Genomic DNA, 21,735 nt, shown 5'->3' on the forward strand with positions numbered 1-21,735 from the left:
ATAGAAAAGAACACAGACACTCTAAAATAATAATGACTTCAGGTATTTCTCGACCAGGAGCACAAAAGCCACGAAGAAAAACTCTCTACAGGATTGTGAGGGCCAGTTATGATCCTCTTTCAATCTAACTATTTAAGATGTAACTCCGACGTAAGATGTTATTGAAAGATAGTGTCCACTTGACATTTCAGAACTGTATATTTTCAGGTAATCTATATGTAGTACAGTTAATAGTTTATAGTCAATGAGGCGTTGTATCCTGAAAAGTGATCATCCATCCCATCACAACAAGCACCTGGCTATAACAGCCATTACATACCCTCGGATTATGGAGATCCATGGGGCTTCGTCTCTTCTCTCCCATCCTGCATTATATGTTACATATGTAGGTGTCATATTATTTAATCAAATCAATGGAATCATGCAGATCATCAATCATCAGAATTGAAAAATGATCAAACAAATTTCCGAATCAGTTGGTTTCCAGATTCCAGACAGACAACACCTTTCCGGTTTTATAATTATATAACAGCTGCGATCTCGAAGTCGTAATTTTGCAATTTGAGAACAGGAAATGCCATCTCATTGTTAATTATGTATTACGACACCTGTTTGGTTTAATTGTTGCTCTTGATCACAATATAAAACCTTCATTTAGCTGTATTCTAGCCGAGGTATAAAACTGTGAGTTCAGGAAGAAGCATGGAAAACATACAAACACAGAATACTGAAACATTGTTCTGTTATGCATTTAATTGTTCCAAATATCAGGCCATCCACCGATATAATGTTGACATATTTAGGGTGAGCTACAGACCTGGCTGGTTACCATTCAATAAGGTGTGATCTCTTAACCAATGGGCCCCTTGATACACAGTTACGGTGACCATACGTTTAATTTATCATCGAAGAAACCCTTAACACCTACATAACTCCTCCCTTATCAAAGAAGGAATGTCGTTTGGCCCTCTGGTGGCCATGACCTATAAACATTATTTTTACATATGCCTGGGGGTTAGGACATCATGATATGACATATGAGCAAGATTAGGCCCCTTATGAGTTATGGGGAGTTAAACAGGAGGGTCTATTATTCATAAATTATTATGTATTGATTTATTTAACATAAAACAAAAAGGAAAATATAATTCGCCGTCAAAAAATAGGTCACGATGACCTAATGGTGTAAAATGCCAATTATGCAAGAAGAAACTTCATCTGGTGCCATTATATATCAACAAAAAATGTCATAGATCATATTATATTGCATTGTGCAAGGGTGTGTTAGTGGAAGTTTCATTTTCAAACATTAATAGATGTTTTGCTTATGTTCAAACGGTCATGTTTTAGCTCAAATACTTTTCAATGGAATTTTGAAATGGAATAATGATTTTGTAAATGTTTCAAATTTGCATTGTTTTATATATTATTACATTCTCTCAAATGTGATTCAATGCAGAAAAATAGTTATGTTTGAAACAATTCATAAATTTTAAATACTCCCAGGACAATCTCTATCTCTGTGTACGTTATATTCAAAATTAAAATCCAGAGAAATATTTTTTGTGTGAAAATTAATGTAGAGTTATGATTTAGGATGCTAAATATAATGGTAACAGTTTCTAAAATATTGGCTGTCATGGTAACAAAACGGAGGCCTCTGATTGGCTGAAATTGAGATAATGTCAGATTGAAGTGAAAATTGGTACAAAGGGATTATGAAGTATGCTGAATAACAGGAATACTTTCGAAATGTTTCCATGGTAACAAAACGAGCGAGTCCGACAGGTTGAAATTTAGATATGATTTCATATAAGTGAAAATTGATAAATATGGGTTATGTGGAACGCCGAATACGATAGTAACAGCTTTGGAATTATTTGTTGCCATGGTAACAAAATAAAGAGACCTGATTGGTCAAAATTAAGATTGTAGAATTTGTTGTTTTGGTATTATTCTTAGTTTGAACATATTTTATTTGATAATCAAATAAAATTCTATTTCGCGCTTTAATCCACATAAATTCAATTTCAAATAGTTTTTATCTACCTAAGAGGGAAATATAATCTTAATTTGTATCTTTTGAGTTTGAGTTACTAACGAAAATACACTTCCTTCAAATTGTAATACGATTTTTGATATTGAAAAAGAAACCATTTTTCACCCAGAAGCATATCAAGCTATAAGGATTTTTTACAGTTAGGTAAAATGCAAGAATAAAAATGCACTAATTTTATAGTATATATGTTAGTTTGCAAAATTCTATCAATAGTGGTTATTTTATTAATGTAACTAAGGACAATTTTGAGTTTACAGTCACCTAGGACAATTTTTTTTCTCTCAGAAAATCCTCTCTGGGTACATTTTAGCTTTTGAAACGCTATTTTCCCGGACTTCATTTTTTGAAAAAAGTATCTGCTGTAAGATTATACATATGGCATGTTTTTAAAATGTTTTAAAAGTGTAAAATCAATAACATGCTAAATATTTCGTGCAAACCCAATGCTTAATTTTTGTTCTGTCAAAAATTTGACATTATTTGCTTGAAAAATCAATATGTAGTCAAAATTATAAGTAAATACAATTATAAATGGGTATACAATAAAGATTGAAGTATCTTTAATTAAAAAATAGTGAAAAAATATAAATACATTATTATATATGTATGTTCAATAGGTGGCCAAAAAGGGTCCCCTTGACACATATCCTGAGTATTGTTAGAAAACATCATTTTAGGCCCGTTATGCCTTTTCAAAATGGCAAAATAGATAGAAAAAAACACATAAAGAACTAATGTACTTAGACATATAACACTGCAAAATTTGAAAAAAAAATCGGAGCGTGCGCAAATTTTGCAACCCCACCTTTCACACAAAATATCAATATTTAAAAGGTTATGCACGTGTTTCATGTTTACGGTTGACTGACCAGGCTTATGTTAATATGTCATGGTACGTACGGTTCCGCTGGCTGATTACACTGATAGGATCCGTCAGGTGTCTTAGGCATCATAATTAGGTATAATTAACGATGCTCGGTAACACGCACTCTCCCGACATCACGTCTGTCTACAGGATTCTCATTGGAATTGAGCAAATGACAGGAATAGTTGACGAAGTTGATATAAATAATATCTAGCCGATTTACTGATTAACATATATGTGTTTTACTTCCTTTCTACCCATAGAGAAATACCTGTTTTATCATTAAAACTCTGCACTACATGTATATATGTGGGTATGAAGAATTGTGATAATCACTATTCTTTATATTCACACATGAACTCGAATTAACACTAAAATTAGTTTCTATAAATAACGATAAAATTGTAGAGAAAATAGTAATTTTGTTGACGCAGCAACTTCACGAGGTTGTAATGCATGGTCAGCCATGTAATACTATAAGAAACTTTCATATGTGTAGGTGGATATGAAGTATAGGAATGTTCTACCCAAGGATCACAAAACGGGTTTATACTGATTTACAACATCGTGTGCTCCCCTGGGTAGATTATCCCCATCCTTGTTATCCGCATATAAAGTGCCTTTTTCTTGTTTTTATTTATTTATTTATTTTTTTTATTTTCATTTCCGAATTGTTTGATTTTTCAAAAAGGTGTTACAAATACTACGATGAGACACCTATCGAGTAAGCATACATACAAAACACAAGCACACAAACTTACAATGCTAACTCAGTCTTGTTACAAACCTTACAAACACAAACAATATTCAATTATAACTTGTTTTCACACGTTTGCATTTAAAACATTTTAATGCATTAACGCAAATCTCGTTCTTTGCATCTTCCTTGGTAAAACCAGCTCAGTTTCTGAAAGAAGTCCTTAAAGTTTTACTGACAGAATAGTAATTGTTGCCGCATGGCATTGGTAGCCATATGCATGTGGCTTTGTTTTAGGGTGATATTGTTGAGGTATACGTAGACAACACTTATTCTACCTGGGTTATGTCATGTCCTGATGCAGAGTATTTGCATCAATCTATATTCTATTTAAATGTTTTATTAAAAGTCCAGAATGGAAATCAGTATTGTATTTCTGCATAATTCTTTATTCTATTTAAATGTTTTATTAAAAGTCCAGAAAGAAAATCAATATTGTGTTTCTGCATCAATCTATATTCTATTTAAATGTTTTATCAAAAATCCAGAATGGAAATAAGTATTATGTTTATATACTTGTAACTTTTATAGACAAAAAATATCTAAAAGGGGTGTACTCATTAAATGATTCAGCTATGCCACAGGAAGTAAACCCCTCACCATAAGGCCTCCCTCACTCTAAGTTATAGTATTGTTTGATCTATTTAATTTTTAACCTTGATATATCGCTTGATAATATCATTACAATTAAACACAAAGTGTCCATTAGTTTCAACTCAACATGTGACCGCTAACGCAATTTCAGTCTGAAGTAATTTTAATGTCTCTGAGTCCAGACGCCAGGATAATGTTACAGTCTTTGGCTTACGTTTTTGCTTAGCCACTCAAAAGTGACGTAACTTTTTGTAAAGTCATCTTTGATTGGCTAAGTCAAAACTTAAAAATGTTTTAAACTTAAGACCGTTTCATGATATTTGGGCCAGCTGGAGTAAAATGTACTTAATCATAGCATACATTGTACCGTTGAAAATGCATTAGCTCTGGAATAAAATGTGTATATTGACATTTAGTAACTGCTGTACCAATACAGTATGCCATGGAACCATATCTAAGTAACATATGATAATTCCCATATCTTAAATGGTTATTGAATGATAGAAAAGTTGAAGTGTACTCCTGTATAACGCCCTATTAACATTTAACATCATTAAAAGATGAAGGACGATGTCATTCTATAAACAATAAAGGACGATGTCATCCTGTAAAAGATGAAGGACAATGTCATTCTATAAACAATAAAGGACGATGTCATCCTGTAAAAGATGAAGGACAATGTCATTCTATAAACAATAAAGGACGATGTCATCCTGTAAAAGATGAAAGACAATGTCATTCTATAAAAGATGAAGGACAATGTCATTCTATAAACAATAAAGGACGATGTCATCCTGTAAAAGATGAAGGACAATGTCATTCTATAAACAATAAAGGACGATGTCATCCTGTAAAAGATGAAGGACAATGTCATTCTATAAACAATAAAGGACGATGTCATCCTGTAAAAGATGAAGGACAATGTCATTCTATAAACAATAAAGGACGATGTCATCCTGTAAAAGATGAAAGACAATGTCATTCTATAAAAGATGAAGGACGATGCCATTCTATAAAAAGATGAAGGACAATGTTCTATACAGAATGCTCTCACAGATGTAAGTAAAATACTTATTGTTGTTTATGTATCCAAATTGTCCTTTTTATTTTTTGTTTGCGACTTTTATTGTTTACTATATAAGAATTGGTGTTTATAAAATCAAATGAACTTATGCATAACATGTAAGTTATCTTAATGAAAACTTCTCTTACACCAAATGTCTGTCATGTCGATATAACAATGCCCTGTTAACACTCATTCTAAGCCTTATCTCTACACTCATTGAATTGACATCTGTTATCACTGTCTCGTAATTCAAAAGATGTCTTTATGGAAAATACTGCTATATCTTCATAGTTATATTCCATTAAGGAGACACTAATGGTTACATATTTGGACTTGGCTTTCTTATCCAGTTATATTCCATTAAGGAGACACTAATGGTTACATATTTGGACTTGGCTTTCTTATCCAAAGACTCAACATAATCACCAGCGCCATAACTCTACATATAATTCGGAAAAAACAGTTACTTCTTAACTGAACTTAAATTTAGTATGAATTAATGTCTTTTTTCATATAAAAGATAAGATGATAATATAACCTCATCCTATTCTATGTCTGTTTTTGTTGTGTTGCGCCCTTTTTTCATGTTATCTCTTATATGCCACCACGGATTTATGATGCAGTTACAGTCTAGGAAATTCTTCAATTTATCTTTATATTTCTTAATCAATTTTCTTATTAATTTAAACATCTTTGTATGGGTCAGCGAACTAACTGACCGGACGTATTAATCGGAATGTGTATCCCATTCTATCAATGCGTTATCCGTTTCGTACATATCGTGCACATGCACATCAATGAATGATACATGATTTCGCTATATGATCTACTTAAGAAACGCATAATTGCATAATCGCATAGGTGTCATAACAAACCGGTTACACAGAGATAAGATAAAGCACGATTACCTTGGAATACTGTAAGTAGGCTGGCGACGAGGGTAACAAATCCGCTATATAAGTCCATCCTGGACAAGACAATCAGACTAGCGGTATAATTCAGCCACTGGAGCCATCAGATGTGTTACCTGTCGTCATGTATACCTGTAATATTACAGGTCACGTGAGGATCAATAATCTCATGTCACCCACAGTCGCCGTTGATTAAGGTGCCATTCCTCAGGCGATGCTATACCGGTACCGTTATCAAAGTGTAGTGTTGATTTTTCTTCATCTTCATTATTTTATGTCATATCCACCATATAAATGTTGTTGTTGTTGTCCAGATCGCGGTGCTTTCCAGTATTGGCCGCAAACAAATGATGTGTGCTACGATATGATAATAACAGAAATAGTTTATTGAATTCACTGCCATTTATAAGCTGGCGACATAACAAAGTATTTCATCTTATGAGGTCTGTATAAAGGCGTTACATTATTTCTCAAATCTTCCGTATATCGACTTGCGGCGAAATCACTATAAAGGAAAGCTAGACAAAATATTCTATGTACGTAGTATAGATGATGTCATAATAGCTGTCCAACAACATGCTTCTAACGCATATTGTTAAGGTCTCGGTACATGTATATCAGATTATGTTGGAAAATGTCATTCAGGTTTTCCCAGTCAAGTCTGAATAATCTTTATTCAGAAACGTTTCTTCGGCATTCCAAAGTATTTTAAGTTGGGTATTAAGTGAAATCTACACAGAATTATGTTAGAACTGACTCTGCAGGAACACCACGGATAAGGCGGGAATATGTGTTCTGCTGTGTCAGATTTCTTGGCTTTACTGCTCATTTTTAGCAATTTTTATACCCGATGCACATTTTGTAACCACCAACTAAGAAATGTCGTTATATTTTCATAGTTTCCTTTTAAATTCTTGAATCAATATTGAACAACATCAACACAATATGTAATGCCATCGATGACGTGATGATCTAGTTTGTCACTGTTGAAGTAAACATTGCTTAATGCCAGTAAAACAACTACAATACTACAATCCATCACATCATTAATACCATATTTGTAACACGGAGTGTGTGCTCTAGTGCCGTTTAGGTTACGATAGACATGTGTAAAATATCATTGCGCAATAGTTCACTTTAAGCAATAGTTGCTTTGGTCACATACGGATAAACACTTTAAATAGTTTTACAAGATTTTTTCACAATCATATTAATGAAAAAATTATATCTGTTTGCCCCGTCATCGTCATTTTGGTTTTGTTAATATTACGGTGTTACAGGTTTAAAACTTATCAACTGTGCAAAATAATACATACAAGTAATTAGGGTCTGATGAACTGTTAATATCACAGCAGGCATATCCAGTCACATGACCTCAATGAGTCAGAAATCATATGAAATTCAGAAAAGTGTAGTGAAGGAACTAGTAATCGCCTCAGCGATAAACAAACTACCACAACAATGCATGAGTCATTAAACTTATTTTTGTATTTGTTATAACATCCATCAGCATGACTGTTTACCATATATTAATAGTAATGTATAGTAATTAGTGCGAGGAAATAATCAGATCTTAGAAAATAGCATGATTCCATGTGTTAGGATTCGGACACAAAGTTTAAAATGATTTTACTCTTATAACATAATAAAGATTTATAGAATGACTATTATTTTCGTGGTCAAACAATGTCGTGATTTTGACTTTAACAAGGTGTTAAGCATCAGCGATTTTAAAATTTTGAAATGTGGCTTATATAGTCTTTTGTATATTCATCTTCTTCTTAATATTTGGCGAATGAAATTTTCGCGATCATAGCAACGTCCCCGAAATTCGCGAAAATAGCTGACTATACGGTAAAAGTATGCTTTGAAATTCTACTGATATCTTGATGGAATAATACAAATGGTATCTAGGTTCTATTCCACCTTACTTTTCACAAAAACAGGTAATTACGGAATAACTCAACAATTTTGGAACTGTTAATCTTGTTTACATTTCAGTGGGGTATCCTGGTTGTTGTGAGGTGACACAGTTGAATAACGAAATAGACGTTTATACGTAGTGTGTGCCAACTGCGGTTTAAAGGTTTTTCCGAACAGATTGCCCGTGAACACAACATCTCTAGATTTACATAGGAGAGTTATTGGACAGAGCATTTTGGCACCTTCAGAAACTCAAATCGTTATCTCTTGACAGCAGTTATTTGAGAATTATTCACGGAGATGCCTTCTCTGGACTTATACAGCTACTTTTTCTAAGTTTAGCAAATAATGTTTTAAGAGGATCCATCGACAACAGAGCATTTTGTCCTCTTTCCAATTTAACAGAGTGAGACTTCAGGAGCAATCAGTTCCATTCGGTTAAAACAAATCCAAGTAAGGCACTTTCCTGCCTTCGGAATCTGCAAATCCTTGATATCAACTTGTTTGACGGTTTTTATTTCGAAAGTGAATTCTTACAATTGAAATTTTTCAAGTCATATTGAATTTTTTGCAAGAAAGAATTTTTCAATTAAGAATTCCCCATTTCTTGGACTGTCAAAATCGCCTATCAAACATCTGAAACTTGGACATGAGGTAAAAGAGATGGAGATAAATTCGCTGTCGCCATTCAAACAACTACAGTATTTGTGCATTAATGGTGTTCAACGTATAGGAATTAGCGGGGTGCTGGCGGGACTACACGGACTAAGACACAGATTTATGGCACCAATTGACATTGGGAGGAATATTGATTCTTATTCAACGACAGTAATTCTGACTGAAGACGACTATACATGTTCAAAAACAATATGTGTTCAGGAATTATATTTACATGGAAACGGTATAGAAGTGGTAACTATGGGTGCCATTTTGTCATAGACAAGTAGGTCATGTTAGAAGGTATTGGATATTTCTACCAACAAGTTCCAACAAGTTCATCACTGGTCAATTGTTCACATTCCTGACATTGTTCCCAGGATTCACCAATCTGCAAGCGTCAAATAAAAAAATATGTCATGGCCAAGACGACAGATTCACAGAACTAGGACCATTTTTATTTTTAGAAAGTTGCAGTACATCAACGTTTCACATAATTCTTCAACTGGTAAATTACAAAGTCTAACATTTGCAAATTGTGACGAGCACCGAGGAGTTGATGTCAGTTTTCTGGAGAGGTTTTCCTGGACTGATGCCCTTCTTAACGGGTCGGAACATGTGTCGGAACTTTATATGTCTGGAATTGACTGCTCGAGAGCTTACCCTTCCATGGTCTCAAGCTTGACAAATCTGAAATCAAGATATAGTTATTTTTCTTGCTAACGACTCTATTGCTTTATTTAGAGGGTTATATAATCCATCATCTGTAGATCTTAGCGGCAACAATGTGACAAATATTGACAAGGCTACATTTACAGATCAAATGATTTCTCTCAAGACTTAAATACTTTCTGATAATAACATTGAACGCATGCCGAGTCAGATGATAGGGAACATGTTGGTTCTGGAGACTGCTGACTTCAGACAAAATTCTATATCAACACTAACAGAATCTGACTGCAACACAATGGAGGATATAAAAAGGCGCTCCTAGACCTTTCCAATGATCCTCTGGTGAGTATCTGTAACAACATAGCATTTCTGACCTAGGCACAATCGACAAATGTCCTCTCTAATAAAGCTTGCCTCACATGCTTGACAGCAGACGGTGACGTCTTGGCCATGTGCTATTTTCTTAAAGAACTTTATAGTTTCCGCGAGCACTGTGAAGCTAGGTTCTGGCTGATGATATATGTTTTCCTGTTCACAACCTTGTCAGCCGTCGGTGTGGTGACAGATTCCTACAAACGCCATTGGTTAACGGCCGGGTGGAGAGGTAAAACGAAAGTAAGACACTGCAAGTTTGAACTGTCAGTAGGTTATTCTCATCATGACAATGGCTGGTGGAGAACGAGAAAATTACATTTTGTTGTTAAAATTTAAATTTTGAAGCTGGTAAATCCATTGTAGATTACATATGGGACTCTATCGCTTCCGCACGTAGAATGTTGTTTTTGGTGTCTTATGAGTTTCTTCACAGTGACTGGGGACTCTATGAGCTAGGCATTGCCAGTAAAGTCGTGTTTCGGGACGAGAAACAAGAAAACATTATCATAATCTTCCTTGATGATATAAAAAGGAGTGAAATGCCGAAAGTGTTACGTCAAATATTGGATAGAATTGTATGCTTCAAATGGTCACGTGAAACTGATACCAACAATGAATATGTTTTTAAAACTGTTAGAGAAAATTTTTGGAAAAAGTTTACAAAGTCATTGAAGAAAATTGTCGTGAAGTTGAAATCACAGAAACTGATTTGTGATTTCAGAGTAACTTTCGAAGACCATTTTGTTGAAAGAGATGTGTAAGATAGAGTGCTTATTTAAGATACAGATGTACCAACTACTACATTGCATGGAAACAAATAGAAACATACATATAAGTATGACGTCATCAATCCTTGTACATGGTGTTGTTACCTTGACAACATCACCATTAAAAATATTCTCTGATTAACAGCTGCGATAGCGGAGCTCTTGAAATTGGTTAATTGTTTTTGTGAAATGTATATACACAAATGTTATAGTTTAATTCTTTAGTTACATTAAACGTTATTAATTTCCTTTTATCACATAACTGGCCAGTCCACCCATGTCATACGAACATGTCTTAATTATCGTAAGACACATGTGTACAGTAATAACACTATTATGACGTCACATGTAGTTTTGATGTCATAATCTATATATGACGTCGCATGAATGTACATCCGAGCCAGATTTCTACTGTTTTAAGAGGCGATATTAATAAAAGTTATGTGTTAAATATAATCTTACACACGTGACTATGGGATATGAGATTTATCAAACTCGTGAAACAATTTTACATACCAGTCACCTAAAGGCTCGTGGCATATCAAATTATTGAACTCGTTTGATCAATTCCATATCACATAGTCACTCCTGTGTGACACAACATAAACTTAAGATATGAGAAGGGAGGCCACTCTGCTAAGAATATCGATGTTAACAGGTATTTCTAGCTTGTTGATCTTAGAGAATCATTATGACATTGTCTTGTTCAAAGTTGGATTTTATAAGTTTTGAAACTCTTATTTTTGTCTTCATCTGAAGTAATTAGATTTTTGTTCGACACATTTGCTTCTGTATATAAAATATAGTCTTTTATTCTTAGGAAATATGTAGAATAGTATTGAATATAATGTTGTTATGCGCTTAGACATCATTTTACTCCTATCTTTATTCAACTCATGCAATTTCATCCTTGGGAAATTCAACTCATGCAATTTCATCCTTGGGAATTTTTTGAGCCTTGATAAAACCATGATATCATTGTTTTTAGTGATGTTCGTAATGACGTCATAATGTTTTATTATAAAATCCGATCTATAAGTTATCGTATTCCATTAAATGACGGTACCTTTTGCTTTCCATAGTGTCTTAATGCTTGCAATTAAAGAAGTTTTAACGGTTAAATAAAGCCATGATTTCTGAAACATCCTCTGTATTTAACAACTAGCTGCGAGATCCATGTATCTTTTAATCTTTTGCAATTTTGTTTAAGATATTTTTTATTTCCGTAGATGTTATTTATATCTGTTTTGTCACTCAAACACTATCAACAAACAGAAAGTGAAAATAGTTGATTTCAAGAGACTGTAGATTTAGTATAAGGCTCTCCTAGTGGCAGTGCTCATATATAACTTTACACTACAGTGTACCCTTACTGAACAATCCCACTGAAGCCTACCACCCATCCGGTCACGTGATGGTAACGTGACATCAGATTTTGACTTGTTTGAAATATATATGAGGGTGGCGTATCTGAAGTCGATGGTGACAGCTGTGATTGGTATTCATGAGGAAGATACGTCGGAGATAGAAATCAATCGGAGGTTCGACATAAGGCGCCATCTGTCGCTGAGTAGTGTAAAAACGTAGGACATCCATACAAACATGTTGTAAATTAAATAGACAGGGACCATAATGCCGTCATCTTAAACTACATGTTTTATTGATGGTTGAGAAAGACGTGGCATGTTTTATATCTATTGGGCAGAATTCAATATCATGAATTACTTGTTAATCTCCCTGTACTTGATCTAAGGTTATAAAAAGCACAAAAAGACAATATTGCAATATGATTTCTTTCAAGGATAATTGTTTCTATGAAAATGTCTTTCTTTTATAAACAAACCTACACGGTTTTGATATACGATTCGTAGATGACTTTTGTTTTATAGTATCAGTTAGGTGATTTACTTAAGTGTCCGCGATCGGAAGGATCATGTAAATAGTTACATGGGGTTACATAAGTTCAATGTGGCAAATAGCTACACTTAGTATATAGTAATCCATGGAGTATTGAGTTCCGGGAGTGCGTGTTTATACAGCTATTCTCTGGATAGATAAAGGGGAAACAGGCTGCTGTATACGTAAGTATAAACAAAACATATATAAATGTCAAAGTGTCCACAAAGAATAAATCATTGCTAAGGCGAACGTTTTTTTTTCATTATACATGTATTAAAAAGTACATTTGTTTCTGTAAATTATTTTCCATAATTCAAACTATCAATGTTTGTGGTATTTTAAGCAAAAAAAGAAACTGCTCTTACCCCGCAGAAATACGCGAAATGAAACAGCAAGTGAAATAAGATAATTTATAATAACAAAATGCCAATAATTAATGCCATTAATCAAATTCATTATTAGTACAAGTTTATTACTTTACATTTTTTTAGAATCTGAAGGATGCCACGTTTATATTTGAAGACATGTCTGGTACGATTGGCTATTGTTTCAGCCTGTATGTGGTTTGTATGGACATTGATCAATGATAACACACATGATGATCTAGACAATGACAATAGCCAGTCTAAAGGTGTAGAAAGGGAAGAAAAGAAATTGGAGGACAGTAAACTATCAAACGACCCAGGATCCATGTACGATGATGGAAAAGGAAATGAAAGAAATCTTGCTTCCAAAATTGTAAAGCACATAACATATCAGTTTAAAGCAGAAGTTGATGCTAAGTCTAAACGTGGAAAAATTGATATACGAAATAAGAACATTAGCGGTGGGAGAGGCAGCAAAGAAATAGATAAAGTGGAAGATTCTCCTTCAGGCCCAGGTAAGGGATCTGTACAGGTCCAAGCTAACATATACCACGTAGATGAGTATATAACATATGTTTGATATTAGAAGACCAAGAAAGAATTTTTCGTATGAAGTGTTTTCTTTTTCATTTCATGACAATTTGACGTAAATAAAAACGTTTTCCTAGCAATTATTATAACTACCATCAAAAGGTCCCCGCAATCCTTGTCAGCTGTATGGCTGTTATAACTGTCTTTGTGTATATATACAAGGCCAATGAGCGATTTTTCAAAGCTCGTCTGAAAACATTATAAACTCACCGCATCTCTCATTAATCCACAAACAAACGACTACGTCTTTTAAACACCAATGACGCTGGTTCTTGTTCGTAAAATATTCACTTAATCTGTAGATAGTAATCAAGCATGATCTAAATCTTTTAAGCTTTAAACATAGCGCCATGAACATTGAGAATAAACTCTCACTTAAACAATTAATGTACACTTGTATATCCCATTGAAGACTCTTCGTGTGCTTACATCATCAATATTATTTGTTGCTAAACCACACTTATGAGTCATCAAATATTAAAGATAAAACATTTGAGATGCTATGTTTTCTTCAGTAATCTATTACAAACCACCAGATTAAGCTGTGGAAATCATTCAATTGTACAGAGTAACATGTTTGATGCCTTACAAGTTAGGTAGCAATTCACGCACAGGTAACATTTTTGTTAAGTATGCTTTATGTATGCTTAGATGGAGAGATACCTGCTGAAATCACTTTAAAATTCCCAATAATACTGCAAAATTTGTGATATGAAGTTAAAGACCAAAACTTAGCTTCAAGATCTGACCATATGTGCACATTTCATTGTGTTTTAGATGTAAATACAATTATTTTTGGCAGCACTACCAAAACACATTTTCAGCTATTACCTGTATTTGTAAAATTAAACCCTATGTATTAAGCGTACTACAAGTCTCAAACGTTGATAATATTTGATGATGAATAAAATATTAAAATCTCTTCTTGATTCGTGAGTATAAAATTTACAGCATATATAGTTTTTAACCATATCTGTTTCAAGACCAGTGTTGCTTTTATTTTAATACAAGGTGAGTTGGGGGAGGCAGTCGAAATTGATGTCGAATCGCTGACACCCGATGAAAAGAAAAAATATGACAGAGGATGGAAAAACAACGCTTTTAACGAATACGTCAGTGACATGATATCGTTAGACCGAACGATAGAAGACACTAGAGACCCTGAGTGAGTATAGTCCCGTGTATGTTAGATAGAGCGATAGAAGACACCAGAGACCCTGAGTGAGTATAGTCACATGTATGTTAGATAGAGAGATAGAAGACACCAGAGACCACGAGTGAGTATAGTCCCATGTATGTTTTATAGAGTGATAAAAGACATCAAAGACCCCGAGTGAGTATAAATCATCATGCTGTCACGTTTGTCTTAAATACAAATACTTGTATATCAAGAAGTGTGGATAATATTTTTTTACCTAATTGTGTTATGTTTTAATATTTCAAATTTCAATTCAATTATGAAGTAAATCTGTTGTTTTGTGGATGATAAACAGTTATCTAAACTTCACTTGTTATTCTGGCCACATCTTAAATCATTTATAACATTGTACTTTTAAATGCGCTATTTCATTCCATACTTCAGGTGTAAAACCATGGTATATAACGATTTGCCAGATGCAAGTATAATCATCACATTCCATAACGAGGCTTGGTCAGTGTTGCTAAGGAGTGTCCATAGCATAATAAATCAGACACCACCGGAACTTCTAAAGGAAATCATTCTCGTCGATGATTTTTCAGATATGGGTATGTAAGATGATATATGACACCCAGATGTTGTGTCCAATTTTATTAAACATATTTTTTTGTATCAACTAAGCTATGATTGTAAGGTCACAATGAATGCCGGATGAGAAGTGTAAAATTCACCACAAGGGAATATTATCATTGAACTTGCCCCCTCCACCCCCCTCCTCCCCTTTTGTAACATTACTGTACATTAGCGTTCTGTTAGCTATATGATTAAGATAGAGACAACGCAGTGCGGTCTAATTTGATTTTACAGGCAGTTTTATACGTTTTTATGTATAGTCAAATCTGCCTCAGCGACCATCTCTGCTTAAATACCACTTGTTTAATGTTTAATAAAACCACTTTTGATATAAAATGGCTACCTGCAACACAATTTGTCCTGTGTAAAGGAGCGTTTAACTATAATGACCATTTTATTGTCCCTTGGGTGGTATTTATAAATAGGTTTAACTGTATATTGTACCATTACGATATGAATTATATCTTTAGGAAACATGTTCATTATCTCTGCTCTGTTGCTTCTTATCTTGGTTCATATTATTTTTTCAACGGTAGGTATTGCATAACGTTTAGGAAGCATACTTTAATGATTTGTTTGTATAGATACTACTAGATATCAAGTCACATAGATACCTATAAACATTCGGTGCACATAAGAAATTATCCACATGTTTATTGAATACTAGACTGGCTACCAGTCTCTAGAATATTAAACAAATCACTAAAAATTGGCTTGATTATTTTTGTCTCTACTACATGCCTGATTCTAGTTTTAAACTAGGGGGAGATAATCTAGTAAAGAACTCTGCTGAGAAAGTCTTATCAGCAACTTAGGGTCTGGTGGCCAGTCTAATTGTATACATGTGCTTACTATGCGCTCCCTTAACCTAAAGTAATATATTTCAATCAAATTAAGAACACGAATTTATAAAAATGTTGTTTATACAATGAATGTTGTTTATACAATGAATGTTGTTTATCCAATGAATGTTGTTTACCCAATGAATGTTGTTTATTCAATAAATGTTGTTTAACCCATGAACACTGTTTTGTTAATGAAGAACACTTGAAGACGCCACTGGAGAGGTATATGGCTCGATATGAGAAAGTGAAGATAGTGAGGGCACCACGGAGAGAAGGTCTGATAAGGGCACGACTTCTCGGGTATAGCGTCGCCACGGGAACTGTTCTGGTGTATCTGGATTCACACATCGAGTGTACGAGAGGTACTGTTTCACAAGGAATGTGATTATTACAGTATGAAACAGGAAATAGCTGCCAATCGATCCTATCTTATTTTTGTTTTTTTTCTTTCTTACAATGTTCTTTGTTTTGGTGTGAATATGCACATGTTTTGTTTGTTTGAATTATAACTCTAACTGTCTGTAAAATTAAATTGAAATACCATCAAATTAGTATTAAGTTGACGTCTCCGTAGAATATATGATGAACAGTTCCGGCTAATGTTGACAGCTTAACAAAGGCGTTGCATGATCAGAAATATAAAACAAAACATTTTCTCCACACTAGGCTGGATAGAACCACTGCTCGAGCCTATCGCACGTGACAAGACAACGGCAGTTACTCCCATCATTGATACCATAGACTTCAAAACATTTCGTTACAAGATTGGCAAAGCGAAAGATGTGTTCGTTGGGGGGTTCGATTGGTCATTGGTCTTTGATTGGCACCAGATACCCAAGTCCGAAAGGGCTCGTCGGGAGTACAAGGACTATCTCCCGGCAAGGTAAAGTCTGATGACAGAAAAACACTTTAGACATAGTAAGCAATTTTACCCTGTGCGTCATGTCTGACCTCAGTCATGGGCAAGGACAATGATTCTAAATATCAATCAAGCAAGTGTGAACTATCAACATGAAATACAATTGCACGAATACTGCTTAAACGTACATGGGGATTGGTTTCTACTTTATCTGTCAGGCAAACCTATCCTCTTCTATGGTTTTGTTACAATTTCAAATATGGTTTCTATTGAGGAGTCATTGGAATTATACCAAAGACTTTAATTTATTCATGTCCACCTCGCCTTTATTATGTTTTGTTATCAATATCCTTGCGTATGATTCGTTTTAATTTCGCAGGTCTCCCACAATGGCGGGCGGACTTTTCGCAATCAGCCGTGACTACTTCACATATATTGGTACTTACGATGAAGGGATGAATATATGGGGAGCAGAAAATCTCGAGATTTCCTTTCGGGTATGATAAAAAAAAAATCACTGATTTAAAGTACAAAGTGTTCCTTCTTTTATATCATCAACAACATGATTTAAAGAAAGAAGCGATGCGGAGTAGAAATTAAAAGAAAAAAATTATTTACCATGTTTAATATATGCCAATAATATAACTGTTTTCGAATTGACAGTAATATCTTTGGCGCATTGCCATAAAAACTTCATTTTCCTTTTACGTTTTCAGGAAATATCCATGTTAAGATTTCAAAATTTAATGTTGTGCATGCTGTACCTTTTTCAATGTAATTGAATTCTTATTTTCTTCGTTATTTTTTCTGTATATTTATCTTTAAAAAACCGAAACACAAACATATGTTTTAATATAAAGAAAGGATAAAAAGACTCAAAGTCTGTTTACAGAGAAATCTATTTAATTATTAAAGAATTGTGTACATGTAAACAATTCATTCACGTATCTATTGTATTGTTTTATTTGTTTTTCCCTCCTAGATATGGATGTGTGGGGGAACACTGCTGACCGCTCCATGCTCCCATGTCGGACACATATTCCGGAAACATTCCCCGTACAGCTGGCCCGGAAAGAATATCTTACTGCGGAATAACCTCCGACTGGCTGAGGTGTGGTTAGATGACTTCAAGACCTATTACTACAGTAGGATCTCAAAACAGAAGGTACATGTAGGGTGTGACATTCAATAAGAGTGGTAAACAGATGTATATTTCATTGATTGCATTTTGTAAATTATCAAACGATCTTTAGTAGATTTGTTTATATTTCTCTGAAAAAACTTAGTTTTAGATTATTTAAGTTTCGAGTTTTCATAAGAATTGCAGTATTAAAATGGCAATTCAATGGTGTTCATATAACCGTATCAATAGCATATTTTTGATGTGATGGAAATAAATTTCGTTTGTAAAATCGGCAACTCAACATTATGAAATTATGTCTATTTATATAAGGATTAATTCATTACGTGCATTGACAAATAATTGAATAATGAAATGATTTACACAGATGGAAGACACTGATTATGGTGACGTGTCAGACAGACTCGCGCTACGAAAGCGTCTTCAGTGCAAAAGCTTTGCTTGGTATTTGGAGAATGTGTATCCAGAGATATATATACCGGGAGAGGCTGTGGCGTCTGGGGAGGTAATCAGATTTTGAAACATCATCGACGAGTCTTTGGAGGAAATAGCAGTAACAGCAGTAACAAATGGTCTAAAACTACAATGCTTGGAAATTTTGACTGTTTAAAAGCAAAATTCTAATTCGTTAAAATGTTTAAAAAATAATATTTTCATTTTTGCCAAAAGCTTTTTGTAAATAAAAATAGTTACACAAATATTTATTCAGAAGGTTTAGCATTTAGCAACCATTACCATTTGAATAGAGACCGCGGTGGCCGAGTGATTAAGATGTCTCGACATATTACTAAAAGCCCTCCACCTCTGTGTCGCGAGTTCGAATCATTTGTGGGGCAGTTGCCGGGTACTGACCACATGTCGGTGGTTTTTCTCCGGGTACTCCGGCTTTCTTCCACCAACAAACCTGTCACGTTCTTACATGACCTTGACTGTTCATAGGGCGTTAAACTAATACAAACAAAACAAATGACCATTACTCTTTTCTACAGATTAGGAACAAAGCTAGGCCAGTCTGTTTAGACGGGAAGGACCGAGAGGAAGCCGACAGTGTTCTATCCGTATACCCATGTCATGGCGGAGGCGGAAACCAGGTGGTTATAAACAGTATTATATAGTTGTAAATTGTACTACTTGTACTCAGGTTAAGAAGGATATACAATGTAGTTAATTCGATGATTTAAGATATGAGTTTTCTTCTCTGATCATGAATAAAGCATTATTCAGTGTATGATAAACAATTATAAAATATTGTTAAATATAATAGATACATAAAAAGAATAATCATTTTGTATTTAACAAATCTAAATAATCTGTGATTAATTACATAATAATGTGGTTCTCAGTGTTATAGCACACAATATATTTTGTGTAGTAATAAGATAATAAGTATGGTATTATTTGATTTATTATAAATATTGATTTATTTAGATATGGAATTTATTTGACAAGAATGAGGTTTTTTTTAAGTTGTCGATAGAGGGATAACATCATCAAATTAACTAATGTATTGGACTGTTGTCATATTTTAGTTCTGGCTTTACATGAAGGATAATGCATTCCGAAGAGACACGGTTTGTTTTGACCACTATAGTCCACAAAGAGAAATTCATCTGATGAAGTGTCATGGTCAGCGAGGGAATCAAGAGTGGGAATACAGAGAGGTTGGTATGAATTACAATGACATTAGAATAAAGCATAAAGAGGGGAATAAGATAAATAATAGATACACGGATGTTATAATTAGGAACAGAGAAATGAGTTTAAGTAATAGAGAAACTGATGTAAGAATAAGACATACAAATGGGGGAATTATCAATTAATACGGAAAATGATATCAAAATAACCAATATCGAGAGGTGAGTGTTGAGTGTTGATAAACAGTAAAAATGAGATTATGATTAAGAATGAACATACTTTCAATAAAGTTCAAAATGAATTTATTCGCGTTTGAATATTTGAAATTTCGGCACATCTATACTCAATGAAGTCAAACGGGAAAGGTTGATGAAATATTGTTTCAATCAGTCTCTTGGTAATATTGTATTAAAGTGCAAGGTATTTTGTGATAAATTTTGAATAATCGTTTAAAAGTTCGTTTCTGGAGGTTTTTCCTTTATAGACTGCTTCAAAAATTAGTGTTTTTTTTTAATCTAATTCAATAAAAGTTTTGAAAACTGAATGAAATTTTAGTAAAACATTAACTTTAGTATATAAGTATAATATCTATATTCATAATACCGCTTTTTTAAACCGACAAATATATATTCTGTCACTTACAGGATGATACTATATACCACGTCAACACAAACAAGTGCATCACATTGGCGTTTGATGGGCGGTCTGTTTACATGGAGGAATGTCGCGGAACCAATAACCAATTGTGGATTATGCCTAAAATGTCAGCTGGTGGTCCCACGATTCATTAGTCCCAGATTGTGTATGAGAGAGAAAAGATAAGCAATGGAGTCTTTGTCATGTTTAACAAAGTCCTGTTAGAGCTTTGAAGCACTTTGGATGACAGCATACAACGAAATTGATTGAAGTCTGATTCTAAATGAATTCTGAATGTGTGTGGTATGTATTATTTATTTGATCAACACCTGTGAATTTATATTGTAAAATGAGAACAGTGAGAGATAGAGAAGAGTTAGGGAGAGAGGAAGAGGGAGAGAGAGAGAAGATTTAAAGAGAGCAGAAGGGAGGGAGAGAGAGGAGGGTTAGAGAGAGCAGAAGGGAGGGAGAGTGAGAGTGGGGAGGGGGGGGTAGAGAAAGAGGGAGAGATAAGAGAGTATAAAAGTGACCATTGTTTTTGGTATTGTCTCCTCTTAAAGCAATGACGATGTCCCACTTACGCTTTGGCTAAAAGAGGTAGGGAATTGAAATCCTTGAACATACTTGCGGAAAAATCGTTTGTTTTCATTGTACATGTAGATAAGAAATAATAATGTATGTTCTCTTGTAAACATAACGTGTGCCAATTTTATCAATAAACAGTTATCATCACATTGTTTGCATTCTGGATTTTAGCTTGTAGTTCATGTGGCCTTTACAGTTGTACGGAGAATATTTAGATATATAAAAATAAATCTTGTTGGGTAAAATCAAAGAATAATATTGTCAGAAAATAAATCAAATGTGTGTGTAATTTTGTTACCTGACAACAGCATCAATATGAATACATGTAATGATCAAACCTGTGGTATTTATAAATAACATAAAGGAACTCGTGGAAACACCTTAACGAGCACACGAAACTAGATCCGTCTTTCGTTTTTGCTAAACGGAGTCATTATTCAATCCCATTAACTTGCATATTTGGGTGTCTTTGGCAAGGCTGAATTGAACACAACAAAACATCGCCAACTCCATTATTGTTTAATAAAGGAAAATTATAGTCGAATCTGCACAAGCACCTATCTAAACAATCCAGTTTAATCATTACCATGTAAATAAAGTTTCAGACAGGAACACATTTTCAACGCAGTGAATTTCTTTTGCCGGGGACCAGTAACCAGAAGATAAAGTTCTACATGCTCATTCGCATGATACCATTAAATATATATGTAATGGTGAGAACGTAATAAGTTGACAGGCAGAGGTATTCATCGTTATGTATTT

At 34.0% G+C, this 21,735-nt stretch overlaps 2 protein-coding genes and 1 pseudogene across 2 annotated transcripts in view; 2 read left to right on the forward strand and 1 right to left on the reverse strand.

Annotated features, from left to right (window-relative positions):
- LOC138316898 (uncharacterized) overlaps nucleotides 1-6,413 on the reverse strand; it is a 30,878-nt gene extending 24,465 nt beyond the window's left edge. Inside the window, exon 1 of the mRNA XM_069258544.1 lies at nucleotides 6,250-6,413. Within this exon, the coding sequence (XP_069114645.1) occupies nucleotides 6,250-6,307 (58 nt within the window). The 5' untranslated portion in view covers nucleotides 6,308-6,413. The remainder of the gene's footprint in view (nucleotides 1-6,249) is intronic.
- A 1,217-nt stretch (nucleotides 6,414-7,630) lies between these two features.
- LOC138316458 (leucine-rich repeat-containing G-protein coupled receptor 4-like) lies at nucleotides 7,631-9,850 on the forward strand (annotated as a pseudogene).
- A 2,422-nt stretch (nucleotides 9,851-12,272) lies between these two features.
- LOC138314571 (polypeptide N-acetylgalactosaminyltransferase 5-like) lies at nucleotides 12,273-20,848 on the forward strand. The gene is made up of 12 exons (XM_069254973.1): nucleotides 12,273-12,727; nucleotides 13,037-13,425; nucleotides 14,513-14,666; nucleotides 15,084-15,247; nucleotides 16,315-16,479; nucleotides 16,784-17,000; nucleotides 17,356-17,473; nucleotides 17,959-18,141; nucleotides 18,485-18,622; nucleotides 19,107-19,208; nucleotides 19,647-19,778; nucleotides 20,397-20,848. Exons 2-12 carry the CDS (start codon nucleotides 13,047-13,049, stop codon nucleotides 20,541-20,543), a joined length of 1,899 nt encoding a protein of 632 aa, XP_069111074.1. The 5' UTR covers nucleotides 12,273-12,727; nucleotides 13,037-13,046; the 3' UTR covers nucleotides 20,544-20,848.
- Nucleotides 20,849-21,735: the final 887 nt, after the last annotated feature.

This window comes from Argopecten irradians, chromosome 2 (genome assembly GCF_041381155.1).
Source record: "Argopecten irradians isolate NY chromosome 2, Ai_NY, whole genome shotgun sequence".
NCBI lineage: Eukaryota > Metazoa > Mollusca > Bivalvia > Pectinida > Pectinidae > Argopecten > Argopecten irradians.